The 14,717-nt window shown below is 34.3% G+C and overlaps 1 protein-coding gene across 5 annotated transcripts in view; it reads left to right on the forward strand.

Moving 5' to 3' along the window:
- Positions 1-14,717, forward strand: part of BRIP1 (BRCA1 interacting protein C-terminal helicase 1) — a 77,883-nt gene that overhangs the window by 18,938 nt on the left and 44,228 nt on the right. For all 5 annotated transcript variants that reach the window (XM_026071387.1, XM_026071389.1, XM_026071388.1 and 2 more), the window contains 7 exons: positions 76-297; positions 806-1,005; positions 4,633-4,765; positions 5,278-5,429; positions 6,285-6,456; positions 6,573-6,710; positions 7,127-7,288. In XM_026071387.1, coding sequence (XP_025927172.1) covers positions 76-297; positions 806-1,005; positions 4,633-4,765; positions 5,278-5,429; positions 6,285-6,456; positions 6,573-6,710; positions 7,127-7,288 — 1,179 coding nt within the window. The remainder of the gene's footprint in view (positions 1-75; positions 298-805; positions 1,006-4,632; positions 4,766-5,277; positions 5,430-6,284; positions 6,457-6,572; positions 6,711-7,126; positions 7,289-14,717) is intronic.

Genomic DNA, 14,717 nt, shown 5'->3' on the forward strand with positions numbered 1-14,717 from the left:
AAAAGCTTTGAGGTTTTAAATTTGGTTTTTATTATTGTTTGTAACATCTAACTATCTGTCCTTATTTGTTTTTAGGGCAAGTCCTGCCTTTATTATCACGGTGTTCATAAACTCAGTGAATATTATACGCTACAGTTGGCACATAAGAAATGTCAAGCTTGGGACATTGAAGATCTAGTGAGCCTGGGAAAGAAGCTTCGTGCCTGTGCCTATTTTGCAGCTAGAGAGCTCATGGTGGGGGCAGATATTGTATTTTGTCCTTATAATTATCTCCTAGACCCACAGATACGCGAGAGCGTAAGTATATTTGTAAGTGAAGTATTGCAATAACTGAAGTTAAAATGAAGTTAATAAAGAACGTAATGGTCAGTGCAACAGTCAACTACAATATTTATATCCAAAATATTAGCTACAAATAACTTCTGGGTTAGAGATTTTTTTTTCTGCTTTCATTTAAAAAGAGCGTTTCTGTATTGCAAGTAAAACTTTCACTGGTCTTATATTTTAGCTGATTAGTCACATGTGTTTTCCTCTCAACAGAGCGGAACCTTTCCAAAGTTCACAAATGTGTGGGTTATGGAGAGTGTAGTAGGTTCAGATTATATTCACCTAGGCAAGAGATAGGGCTTTTTTTTCCTTTCTCTTCCTGGTTTTCTGGTTACAGAAATTTGATCAAAAAACTGGAAACAACTTTCTGTTGCTTGCACCATGATGCAAAATACGTGCTTTCTAACAGGAACCTGCTGATTGCCATTTCTCATTTATGCATTTCACTGTTTTACTAGACAATTATTTTCTTTTGTAGATGGAAATTAACCTAAAAGGCCAAGTAGTCATTTTAGATGAAGCCCATAATATTGAGGATTGTGCTCGGGAATCAGTGAGCTACAGTGTTACAGAAAATCAACTAAGATCTGCTCGAGAAGAGCTAGATCTCATGGTCAATAACAACATCAGGCAGAAGGATCACGAGCCCCTACGGGCTGTGTGCTACTCTTTGATGAAGTAAGGCAACTCTTTTTAATTTTATTATATCAATTAGTATTTTAAAAAATAACATTTATATTTCTTTTACTGATGCAATTTACTGGTTACTGAGCGCATCAAATAAAAGACAGTAGAGGTATACTTCAAATGATGCAGTCACTTAATTTTTTGTTCATTTCAGGAGGCTGGAGGATTTTGGTCTACTTTAAGAAAAACACTCTTCTCTTACTAAAGAGGAAGCATTCAGATTCTGTTCTGTAAAGTAACATGCTCTTGAAGACTGCTGTTTTTTATGCGACTTACTCTCCTAGTTTATGAAGATCTGTTCAAAAATTTTACGTGGACCCGTGTCTTTCACGTGTTTATTTTCTTATTTGACGAATAGCAATAGCATTACTTTGTCAAAGCATCAGTTAATTAACATTTATAAAACACTTTGGGAGCCTTGGACAGAAGATGATGTAACAAACACTTTCTATTTGTGTGAAAAAGTTACAGAAAATTGTGTTCCCAAGAGAGTATTCTGTGCTGAAGCTAGAAGAAAAATTCTACCCAAACACTGTATTGTCATGTGTAGGTAAAATAATAATCCTTTATTGGTCCAGTAAAAGGCAGCCAACTTCATTATAGAGCGTAGGTAGTAATGCTTAACCACTAAAGCTGTCAAACACATTCATTATAATATTCTGTTTTAAGTTGCTTCTGTCTTTGCAGTATTTGAATACTTATACAGTGCTTAAATTTCCGGTCCTGAAAATTGTTAACTTTTATCTAAAATCATTCAGTTGTTTTTCAGAAAGGCCGGGGGAAAATATTTTATCCATGCTTAATAGTAAATAAGTTTTTAAATCTGTTTCAGAATCTCTTTGCCTCCATGATTTGGAACAGATTCTCAATATTTGAAAGTGAATTTATCAAGGGTGCCTTTTGTGTTCCCTCCGAAACTTTGCTCCACCTTGAGCAAAGAGATAGGGGTCTGAAAAACTGCAGTAAATACAAATTCTTAGTAGAGACTTGTCAAAGTCTTTAGAGAATTCAGGTAGCAAACTCCTTGCACAGAACATGCACTATCCTCTTTGAGTTTCTAATTGCTATCAGAAAAAAGCTGTCCACACAGAATAACTGAGCATTCCTTCTCCCTTGACTGTGTCAGAAGAACATGATTTTCATGATTTGCTTTTGTACTGAAATTGAAACAGAGCATGTGCCAAATCTCTTGGTACTTCCCATACTGGAACACAAGGATCGTAGAATTCAGTGGACAGAGAAATAAGGATGACTGAGAAAGTTGTTTTTGGAAGCAAGAATTGATAGGTAGGGCAGAGAGGAGTGGAGAAAATGGAAAATGTTCTGTTCTCTGCTTTTCTCCATAGAGAAGAAGGTAATAAGGCAAGAGAGGGAAAGTAAACCCCAGAATCCTTGAAGATGGTAGAACTGGAAGGGAGGGACCTAAGCAGAAGTTGAAAATAGGGAGAGGGGATGAAAGAGAAGAAAATAAAGATCAAGAGCAGAAGTTGGGGAAGGTGGGAAAGCAACAAGCGGGGACAAGGCAGAAGTAGTCTAGGGGGAGCAGTTAGAACAAAATTGAAACAATGTCAGAAGAGTCTGTCACCACTAGAAAATTGGGAATTTTGGCTCTGTAGTCCTTAATTTTTAATCTTTTGAGGATCCAAGGACTGAAAGAGTTCAGAAATGCACTGCCATTGAAACCTGAATAATAAAGTCAGTGGTGTAAAAGTGGATAATGGTACAACTAGCTTTGAAGTTAACTGAACTCATATCAAATAATCATTTTGTTTTATTAGTAGTTGGCAAAATAAACCTTGGACAGCAAGCAGTTTACCATTTTTCCTATCCTCTCTCCATTCTTAGAATAATAATGTTTATGTGCCACAGAGACAAGTGATTTTTTTTTTTTTCCCGGAAGCTAATTATCCTCCCTTGGATGTTTCAAATGTTAAATTTTAGTAAAAGATCAGAACAGCATGGCTAAAGATTTGATTGCCTCAAGCCTTTTAACCTTATCAGAAAAACTAAGGTTGATTGTCTTGGCAAATCTGCCAACAGTACGAAAAGCAGTTGTTGGAAAGCAAAAGACTGGGTGTAAATAGCCAGTAATTGGTAATATGCTATTGCATAAAGTGACATGGCTTTGCCAAATGCATGGGTAATTAGAAAAATCTTATTTCAGTTATAAATATCCTGGGCCCTGATTCCAGAAAGCACTTAAGCATGGGCTTAGTGCCAATGAGGTGCTAAAATGACCTTTCTGAGGAATCTGAATATATGCCGTAGAGGTATACTGGCAAGCTTTCCTGATGGTGATGCAGGTTTACCAGTGCAAATGAGTTTGTTCAGTAGAGTAAGCGACATGAACATAGAATTTTGATGTGTGTGTGTGTATATGCTTTCTGCAATTGAATGCAGTTTGTAACATTTGTTAAATCTTTCCCTGAACAAATTGGATATACTGTTTTTCCTTCAAAACCATAGGTATCTTTCTGGGAATCAGGCTGATTTTTTTCACTCTTACTGCTTTATTCTAAAAACAAGTAATTATACTAAATTAACAGTATTTCAAGGAAATACTTTAGATTAAATTGGATGTATTTTATTCTAAATTTGCAAAGCTTTGTCCCATTGAACAGATTATTTACAGTGACAGGATAGGAAATCTGTAACCAAAACAGTCCCTAAGCCTTGTTGCTTTAGTTGATAATGAGTAAGTGATTTTACAGATGCATATTTTAAAGTGATGTAGAAATGACAGCTGCCTTTCTGATGCCTCCTGCTGGTTGACAAAACAGGCAGCTTCGGCATTTCCAGAGAGGGAGCAAGCTCCTCTGCTTTTCTCAACAGAGAGGAAGTGCTGCAATACTGGATAAATGATGAAGGACATGTTTAGTTAGAGAAAATATTAGCTCTGCCACAGATGAGAAGATCTGCATGGTTAGGTCATGTTTATAGAAAAGCCAATTGCGTTTTGCATTGTCAGTAGGATTATAATGCTGCTTAATTTTGAAACGGTTTCAAAATGTTGTAGGTTGCGAGACTCTAACAGTTGCAAACATCTGTAGCTAGGTTAAAGTATGCACTTTTTGTTGGCATACCTAGCATAACTGTGTATAAATATTAAAAATAGTCATTTTATGGTTAAGAAAACCTCAAAGTTTGTTTCTTATTAAGGAAGCCTGAAATTGGCAGGATAACAGACCAATCAGAGTATCAGTTAGGGTATCATTTAGAGTAGTGATGAGTGACTTGAAGAATACAACAACTTTAAACATGGAAATAAGACTACAGAAATATTTCTTAAATGTGCCTGACATATCATAGGAACAGATTATATTTTCATCCTTTTTCCTAATGTAAAGACACTATGTGGTGATAAAATATAACATATGGGGCAAGTTTTCCTTTCACTTCCATGAGCTGTGTCACAAGCGGTTTCATAGTAGTCAGTTCAAAGATGTAAAAATTGCATAAGGAAGAACAGCATCTATCTACTTAGATGTTTTTCTGCAGATGTTTATCATCGTCAAAGCATGGTGGAATTTTTGAAGTTCAGTTGATTTTGTACCTGGAAAGTATCTCTAAATCTCACTAAAATTAATGCTGAAATTATTTCTGATTTCCCTCTTACAGCTGGTTACAGGAGAGCTCTGGTCAACTAGTAGAAAGAGGATATGAAACTTCTTGTAAGGTTTGGAGCGGAAAAGAAATGCTCACCATTTTGCACAACATGGGAATAACCAATATTACTTTTCCCATTCTACAGGTAATGTATGCCATGTGAGTGAGTGACAGAGTGCATAATACTGATCTTGTTAAACATCTTGAAATATACATAAGATAAATGTTAGCTCATCTTTTAAATTAATACAACTTTACAAAGCTGTCTGAAAATTATACCTGATGAAAACCAGGAGTTATCCATTTAAGCTACTGGAACTTGTAGCGAATCAATGTTTCAAAGTATATAACTGATCATGTAAAATTATTTAAATTGAACAATTTGGTCACTGATAGTTTTGTCTGTACTATCCATCTGCATTTTTATTGACTGTTGAAATGTATTTACCTTATTCTCAAACTTATCTTTCCTTTATGTGCAAGCCAAACATGTTGAAAGTATGGTTACTTTTCCTTTCCAATTCTACCTTCAGTCTGACTTTATAGCTGTGTTAGGTGAACTTTTTAAAACAATGTGGTGGTCATCTTGGATTTGTATTAGCTTTGGTTTTGAGAAGATATTTAGAATGTTGTTAATGTGGAGTCTGCCTCTTACAGAAACATTTTGCTGCTGTCCTGGAAAAGGAAGAAAAAATACTGGTGTTTGGTAGAGAAGAAGTTATTGAGATACCGGTTGTGAGCCCTGCTACTCAGATTGTGCTAAAAGGGTTATTCATGATTCTTTTATGTCTTTTTAAAGAAAATAGCAGGTCAGTGAACCTGAACTTCGTGGTGTTTGTTCTCCCCTCCTACTTCATCAAAAAATGAAAATTTCAAGTGAGAGCATTTCATAGGTCTGTGATAGTCATTTTTCCTTTTATAAATGCAAATATGTTTTATAGAATGTTTGAATAGCTTTATGTGTGCTGAAGAACAAAGAGTTGCTGGTGGGAGCCAGGTAGGCATGCCTAACACAAACTTAATTCTGCTGCTTTGCCAAATTGCCTCTTTCATTTGTACAACGCCTCTTTTATGGTGCCTGGCTTCTTCTGAGCAAAACTGAACACTTGAAAAAGCTTTGAAAAATCTATTTACATGGGAAAAATTTATTGAGAACTAATTTAAATACTACCAAATTACTTTTTGCATTTGTAAGTGAATTCGGGTATTGAACAAATTTATTTGAAGGTTACATGTAAATTTTCTTGATGTATTGCCAAGTTAAACATGCATGGATTTTTTTGTTTTTTTTTAGCACTTACAATTTGACCACTGATGTCTTGATGTGTTGACTATTAATGCCAGCAGTTACTAAAACTTTCTGATTTAAACCTCATTTTTACTTATAAATTATTATAAAGCTTCATTATCTTTCTAAAAGGGAAAACAACAACTGTTGAAACTTTATAGTGATCTGCTTCTAGCAAACATTGTTTTACACACTGTGGTTCACATCTACTTTTTTAAACAGAATATTGTATAAGTTATTTTATATACTCAAATTGGAAATGCATTGTGGCAACAGTCTTTGCTTTTTATGAGCTTAATGCTGACTCAAGGTGATAAAGTTGTTGTTACAATTTGCTTAATTGTTTTTATTAATATTTATATATATATCTGTATAGGTATGCAGATGACTACAGAGTTGCTTTACAGCAAACTTACACTTGGATGAACGAAAACCAACATGATGTTTCAGATACAAGTGCCCTCCTTACACGGACCAAGCATAAAAGGAATTCACGGCAGAAAACTGTAGTCCACATGCTTAATTTTTGGTGCTTGAATCCAGCTGTGGTAAGCTGAGTGTGAAGCAGAAGGTCTTATGTAACTTGACTGATCACAAATACATATGAGATCTTAAAATGATTGTATGGATTGTCTAAATTCCTTCTTTTCTTTCCCTAACATAGGCTTTTTCAGACTTAAGTGATGTTAGAACAATTGTTCTGACATCTGGTACGCTCTCTCCAATGGATTCGTTTTCTTCAGAACTTGGTGTAAAGTTTTCTATTCAGCTTGAGGCAAATCATGTTATTCGGAACTCACAGGTAAAAATCTGCAGGGTTGTTCCCTTTCCTGAGGTGTAATACTGGGCATTGCAAAATAAACAATAACTTGCAATATAAATGCTAACAAACACACACTCCTTTTTACTCATGGAGTGTAAAACAGACTTTTACTTGAATTAACGGTGTTGTAAAGTGAATTTTCAAATGAAAAAGGGAGCAATATTTAGACATCTATTCCATGGGAAATATTGAAGCTATGCTATTTTGATAATAGCCATCTAATGTCAGTTACTGCACTCTTTTTCTCTTCTGTTTTTTACTATTAGAACTAATTTGTTCAGAAATTGCTGACTATTTTTCTTCACATTTAAAGTTTTGTTATTTAACCTAATGTAATTTGATACAGTTTGTGTCACATATTTTGATATTAACATTTCTAATATTAAATACACCAGGTTTGGGTTGGCACCATTGGAGCGGGCCCTAATGGTCGAAAGCTGTGTGCCACATTCCAGCATACAGAGACCTTTGAATTCCAAGATGAAGTGGGAGCGCTTCTGCTTTCAGTATGTCAGACAATTGGCCAAGGAATTTTGTGTTTTTTGCCATCTTATAAGGTAAGGAAACTTTAATTCATGTTCTTCCTTTAAAAAAAAAAAGGGGGGGGGGAGAAAACCTACTTGGGAATGTACTCTGTAACCTTTTGTTTTATGCATCAACATATATAAATATAAAATCTATATTATAATTTCTTGGATCTCATAATTGACGGGCATACAAGTTTGTTTTCATGAAAAGTATCTTCATGTTTGTTTTTACCAGATGTCTGTATCTCAGTTAATATGAAAGGAGTGCTATTGTTTTGATAAACTTTACCGAAAACATCCACGCTGATCTGTAGTCCAAATGTGTGCATGTATGTATATGTATACATACGTATGTGCATATGGAGAGAGAGCGCGCAAGTCTTGTCAGAAATATTTTTGGTATGAAAATAAAACTTAAAAGTGGAAAATTCACACTAGTATTTCATCATTGGTTCATGTTTAATTTCACTGTGCTGGGGATTCTGGGGCTTTTTTGTTTGTTTGTCTTTTCCTTGAGCCAGGTGGGGATTGCTCACTGACATCAGCTGAAAGGAATCAAATTTCTCAATTTCAAACTATGTAATATCTAGTTTTGTTGACAGCAGTTATCTAATTATGGATAATGCTGTGCCTAACAGAAGTTCTGCTTGCTTCTCCATTAGTTCTTATTGTTATTTATGCTCAGCTCCAAGGAAGAGGAATAACCTGCATTATAAATCTGTAGTTCAGGTCTGTTTGACCTGTAACGCTAGTTACAAGTTCCTTTAATTAGGAAAAAAAAAAAAATTAAAAACTATTTTTTTTGGCCAAAACCTTCATGTTGTTTTTACTATTTAACCGAAGATACTGCAATGCAAAGTGTTTTTTTTTTTTCTTCACTGGCTGTCTATAAGGAATTGCAGTCATCCATGCAGTTACTGACAATAGCCATTAGGTGACCACATTAGACCGTGTAATGTGCCATCGCTGAGGGGGAAAAAAAAGCAGATTACTAGATATAAGTGTATTTAACCTTGCTCACAAAACTATATGCATTTGTATGCAGAGTTAACGATCTGAAAATTAATTTTTCATTCAATTTATTAATGAAATTGAGGGGGGACACATTTCAGTTTTCACTGTCATCACTGTTATTTTTTTGAAGCATATAATGTTGAGCAGTACGTGAGAGTTGATCTTATATATATATAGACCAGGCAAATACTTGGGAAAGTTTTTATGAGAATACTAATCTGAATGGGAAAGTACAGAGAGACTTTGTAACTGACATTTAATAAGGAAAGAAAGATTGCTGGGCAGCTCTGGTACCCTTCCCCCTCTCACTGCCCTTCTGCTTCACTGAAAGGTCATCTAGCTAAACACATCGGGTGTTTTTTTTCTTTGTGGGAACACTTGCATGAACCCAGTGAAAGTATTGATAAATATAAATTGCAGACAATTGAAGGCTGATATTTTAAAATCATATTGCCAATATTTTTCTATGGCTGCCCTTTTTCATTCTGCTTCTCTTATTCTGGATTGGGTTGCCTTTAAGCCTAAGAGATTAATATGTTGAAAATAAGAATAATATTGTAAGCATAAGCATATTAGTACAGAGAATACAGGATATTTTTCTTTCATCATCATACAGAATACTGCTTACCTGTCTATTTGCATTTCAAAACTGCTTTTCAGAGATTTTTGTAGGGAAATTGCTACACCTCATGAAAAACTAAAGCTTTTTAAGAAATTATTTAATCCTATCATGTTCATTATTCACTTAAGTTGGGTAGTAAATTGAATGTTACCTTCCTTGTTTGCATATAAGGAGAGTACTAGAGACAGTAATTGCATCTTAATGCACTTTCATTCACTTCAGTGTACTTTAAATTTCATGGAATTTCATTCACTTTAATGAAATATAGCTATATCTCTTTTTTGTTGTGAGAATGGTAAATTAACAGTTTTTGGTCTCAGTCTAAGGGCATAGAAGGAGTGGAGGGGGTAACAGTAGCCTCTAGAAGCAGAGGTGGAGAACCCTGCCTGCTTGACACAGTTTGTAATGATGAGCAGCGGCAGGAGCCTCGAGGCAGGAGACAAGCGATATTCTCTTGCTGCTTGTTCTGTTAGTTGGGGCTTCGTTCCGTGATGTCAGAAATAAATGTGTGGTGGAAGTGGAGCAAATTAAACTATTAGAACTTCCCAGACTGGAATTTAAGGGGCTTTTATAAACAATATTTATTTCTCTATATTTTGTCTTTAGATTTTTAGATTGCTTTGTAAACGTTAAAGACATACTCTACACATGCTGTGTGAAAGTGGAAACACCTGTATTCCTATTAGAGCTGGGGAAACTAACTCATGCAGAAATTTAGTGATTTTTTTTTTTTTCAGGCTTCTGGTGTTTAATAGAGAAAAAATATCTTGTACTCAACTATGAGAAGTATCGACCTATACGAAAGTTTCCATGTGCAAACAAATAGAGGGCAAGCAAAGTCTCTGAATGTCGCTACATTAAACTAATCATAAAGTCAGAAAACTGGATGCTTCTTAAAGTACATCTGAGATGAATCTTATAATGCCACTGAGTAGGTTGCTATAGGAACTGGCATTTTAGTCACATACTCCTTCCAGTGCTGATGTGCACCCATTAATGGCCTCCCTTCTTCTCTGTTAGCATTCTTTCAGGTAAACTGTGTCCTGGGAGATTCTAGACTCTTTTGAAATAGGTTTTCTACTATCAGGAAGAGTTAGTCGTTTGTCTATATCTTGCTCTGGAGTGTCACTTAAAAACAGATACCTATAATCTGTAGAATATTATTCCACCATTTTATAAAGAATTTTATGCCCATAATATTGTGAGCCTGCATCCTTTCCTAGTAATTCTTTTAAGCAACTACTTTATGACAGGCTGAGAAGGTACTTTCCTAAGACCTTTTTGGTAGCTGTATGTTTTGATCTTTCTTTTTATGTTTTCATGTTATTTATTTGGCTGATAAAAGAAGAAAAATAGTAGGTAAATATGGAAACTTTGATTCTCTCTCTCTAGCTTTCTTGTGCCAGCAATTGGTAGCATCCCACTAAAATACTTCTCTGAATAATTCTGCAGTTAAACTTTGAGTCATCCATAATGCTTTGAAAAACATAGACATTTTGCCAAATAACTAGCTGTTTTCTAATTTTGTCTTTTGAATAATCATGCCTTGCACAGAAATAATATACTCTATCCAAAAATATTAGGACACACAATGTATATTAAAATGAGAATTTTTATGACTGAGGGGATGGCTATTATTTAATAATTTGCTAGCATAGGATATCCTGTTTTTTCCTAGGAACACATTGCAAATATGTAAAACTGATAGAAAGCACATGTTTCATAACTGAACTTTTTCAGTTATTAAATGTTTGTCTTTTGGTCAGCTGAATTTATTAATGGATGTCACTCTTCATAAAACCAACTTGCATATTCTTTTTAATTCCTTTTGCAATTATCAGCCTTGTTTCTTTTTCTGCTAACTATAATCTATTCATTTGCAGATAGTTTTATTCCTAGTTGTAAAACAAAACAGCAGAAAGTTTTCTGCTTTTGTTTTGGAAGGGGTGTATTTTTTGTTGTTTTTGTTCTTTTTTTTCCCAAGTAAAGCCCAGACTAGGGAATTGTGTGCAAGGTTTAGCATCCTCTTTGGAAGAAAGAGGAAGACTATGTGATAAGTCTTTTTCAGTGGAAAGGGCCTTCAGTTCTTGTTACTGAGGCCTTGTTTCACAGTTAATATAAATGATGAACATTTTTTGCAAACAACTTCAAACACCAGCCCATATATAACTAGTCTGACAAAATGTGAAGTTGATAGTTTAAGATGTAAAAGTGTTTCCTCCTATGAGCTTAGAAGGAAAATCACGATGCTCAGCTGTTGGTAAGTTGCTCAAATGATCTGCCAGAAAGACGTGTTTCCATATTCAGTACCTGTGCAAAAGACATCTCTGAGATGACTAACTCCAGTCTTTGATTTAGTTCATCTAAGCTTATGGTATCAGGCAATAAGGTGACATTAGTTTCTTAGCTGCTTGGTAGCCAGGTGACTTGTAACTATGAAAATCAACAGCTTGGGTCATCTCTAGAAGTCAGTTTGAGACTAGCAGACCTAATAGAAAATACTTCTTAATACTCTAAGGAAACAGGGTGGTCCACTGGATATTCCTGAGCAATCTGGGTGGCCCACTGGCCTAATCAAAGCTTGAGTGGCTATCAAAGCCGTGAACTCAGTGAATTTAAAGAAATTCACTAAAGTAAATGATTAAAAAAAAAAAAAAAGAAAAAAAGAAATGCCCTTATGACTTTTTTTTACTTAGATAAACTAATTTGAGTGGTGTTTCTCTAGTCTACCACCGAAACTGCCATTTTGGTGATACTATCATCTGATCCTCTGCCAGGTAACTGTCATCCAAGCTCGGAAGAACTGTGCCATCCTCAAATTGATGGTGGTGTAGCTGTTGCTCTACACCACCATCAGTTTGTCTCCCTGGATAGGTGCTTTCAGAAGTCATATTAGATAAAAGATGAGAAACAAGCAACAGACTAGAAACACACCACACACAAGAGAAAGCACTCGGAGAGGAACAATTATCCAATTTTTGAGAAACTGGAAATGAAACCACTCCTGCCTACCTTCTGGTTGGCTTTGTTTTGTTCGCCTATGCAACATTATCATTATTCTTCTTTTTCTACCTCCCGGACTGTTGAGCTCACTTACCACATTTTATTTTTAAATTGTTGTTCTTTGGGATAGAGATGATGTCTAACTTGTGTGTTTGTAGGCTAGCAAGCGCTGCAAAGCCAAGTCTCAACCTTTTGAACATTAATGTAATTGGCAAAACAGTGATATACCAAATATATGTGGCATATAAAATAGCACTTTTTCTATTGCTCTATGTTTTAATGTTAAAAAGTCATATACTTTTCATGTCAAAATATCAAGAAATATCTCCTTAGTTTCCATACATGTTTGTAAAATGGATTAATATGAGGAGTGGTTTATTGACAGATATATTTAGCTTATTATTTAGTAAGTTCTATAGTAAAGGAAGTAACTAGTTTCTTGTGAAAACAAAGTTGAGATAAACTACTTGCATACCAATGTGCAGGGAACTGACTGTTGTTTTTAAAACTTATGAGTTAAAAATTAAAAATAATTCAACAGTTCCCCCCCATTTTTTTCTTTGTGTATCAAGGAAATTGTAGGAAAAAGAGAAAAGCAGAAAGAGATTAGAGCAGTTCAGGTCAAAAAGTCTGCCACCTTGTTATTTCTGAATAATTTGGAATTGCACCGATTATGTGTGAATAAGAAAAAAAGCAATAGTAGAGAAACTTGCCTTTATTTTATCAAGTATTTGAATAAATATATTTTTCATGGAAAAGTGACTATTTAAAACATATGCATGACAAATATTTAAGACTAATAATCCAGTAGAGGAATATGTATGTGTGAGAAAAAACAATGTATTGGATATACATCTGTACATCTAACATGTATCACTTTATCTTATGAATAGCTGTGATGTCATGTTTCATATATGGAGTAACCAACAATAATATACAAATTTGTATTTTTGTAATCAAAATGCTATCACCGTGATGTATTTAAAAAAATAAGTTTAATTTTATATTTACTAAATTGCAAGCCTAGATAATTTTTAGGGTTACTAAAAAACAAACTGATGATACTATGCAACAAAAATGCATTTATGTTAAAATCAGTAGCAACTCCAGCAAAAACACTCTATAAAAGAGAATATCAGAAGGTGAAAAGATTACTCAGAAATCTAAGATGCTTTTAAACAAGATTAAGATAAGGACCATTAGGGTTGATGTCGCCGACCTGTCTGCATTAAGATATATCTTGCCTGGTGCCTGCATCTTAGATGATTCATTCAATATGTGTCATATCAAAGTCAAGGTATCTAGCAAGGAGAAAAATGCTAATGCTTATAAATTTTAGTGATAATCCATCATGATGAATTAACTGACCTTTCTTTAGGAGATTTTTAACAAAATAAGTTGTAATCTTTGGAGAATAATGTTAATGTTTTGGCGTTTTTTTCTGTGAGCCATTGTTGATTAATTTGTGTCTGCTAATTGTTGACTCATAACTTGGAAGCAAAAATTTTAAAATAAAACAGTTGCTCAAAAGGCTTTGAATTTCTTAGTTCACAAGTTTTACTGATGAAAAGATAGGTATTATTCACTTGAGAATGAGATTTGTTTTGTTTACTACTTTTTTCTCTCTTTCTCCTACACCTTTAAGAAGTAAAATGTCCTCCGTTGATTTAGATTAATCATATTTCTTTTGTATCTGCTTTTCTTTGCAAAGCTTTAACTTTTCAGGTCAAATAGCAAAGTTTTCCTTGTATTTCCTTGTATTTTACATTATACTATATCAAATAGATTTGTAGAGGGAGATACCTGGGAAAACACAGAGCATTTCACAAGTACTAGCCTAAAAGATAGAAACAGTAACTGCTTTGTTGTCTTCCTTGCAGACCTCTTAGAAATGGTTAAATGATCTAAATCTGTGTATTTTTAAATTATTTGCTATACTATCTATGAAGTGTTAATATCCAAATGTCTGCAAAATTGAATTTTTTCATACTGTTTGCATTACTGTGCTTTCTAAAATGCAGGTGACAGGTGTTTGAGGTTTACAGTTATGGTGCTATAAGAAATCATGTTACCTCTGTGAGTAATTAACTACATAAGTAATGATGATAATGGGATAGAAAATGAATGCAGAGCTCTTAAGTTTTTCTTATACTGCATTAACATTGAATCTTTTTTTTTTTTTAATATATATATGACTTCCAGCAAATTAACATCTTCAGGAAGTTTTGGGGCTATCTAGAGTTTCTTCTGTGTACTGCAATGACTTAAACAGTTGTTGAAAAGAGTAACTTTAACAAATGCTTTGTTGGAGCAAAGTAGTCTAAAACGTTTGTTTCCTAGAGCACTTTTCTCTCTGATAAACTTTTTTCAACTTTACCCCTTTCTGGTAGGGTTAGTCAGTATATCCTAAAGAAGGTTCTCCTATATTTAATGTTAAGTTTGAATTTTATTCCTATTCACCTGCCCTTTACTGGGAGCTGGAGTTGAAGAAAAGGAAAACAGAACAGACAAAGGAAAAAATAGAAACAAGAATAATAAAGTTAACAGAAAGCCCTGCTCCATTCTTGAAGTAGCATTTCTGTAACTAAGGATATAATTTAAAAGTAACAAGAAAACATGAAGAAATTATTTTTAGGTCACTTTGTCACAGATACTGTGGAACTTAAGACCTAAATATAAGGGTAAATATTTGCAAAACAGTAGATCACAGGAGATGTGGATTGCTCTGAAAATTTGTATTTCCTGGGATTTCAAGCATGTCTTATAAGGCACTATGTATATTCCTGTGCTTGACGGGTAAGAGGATTCACAAGGAAAAAT

The sequence above is a fragment of the Apteryx rowi genome, unplaced genomic scaffold, assembly GCF_003343035.1.
Source record: "Apteryx rowi isolate R43461 unplaced genomic scaffold, aptRow1 scaffold_325, whole genome shotgun sequence".
NCBI classification, from domain to species: Eukaryota; Metazoa; Chordata; class Aves; order Apterygiformes; family Apterygidae; genus Apteryx; species Apteryx rowi.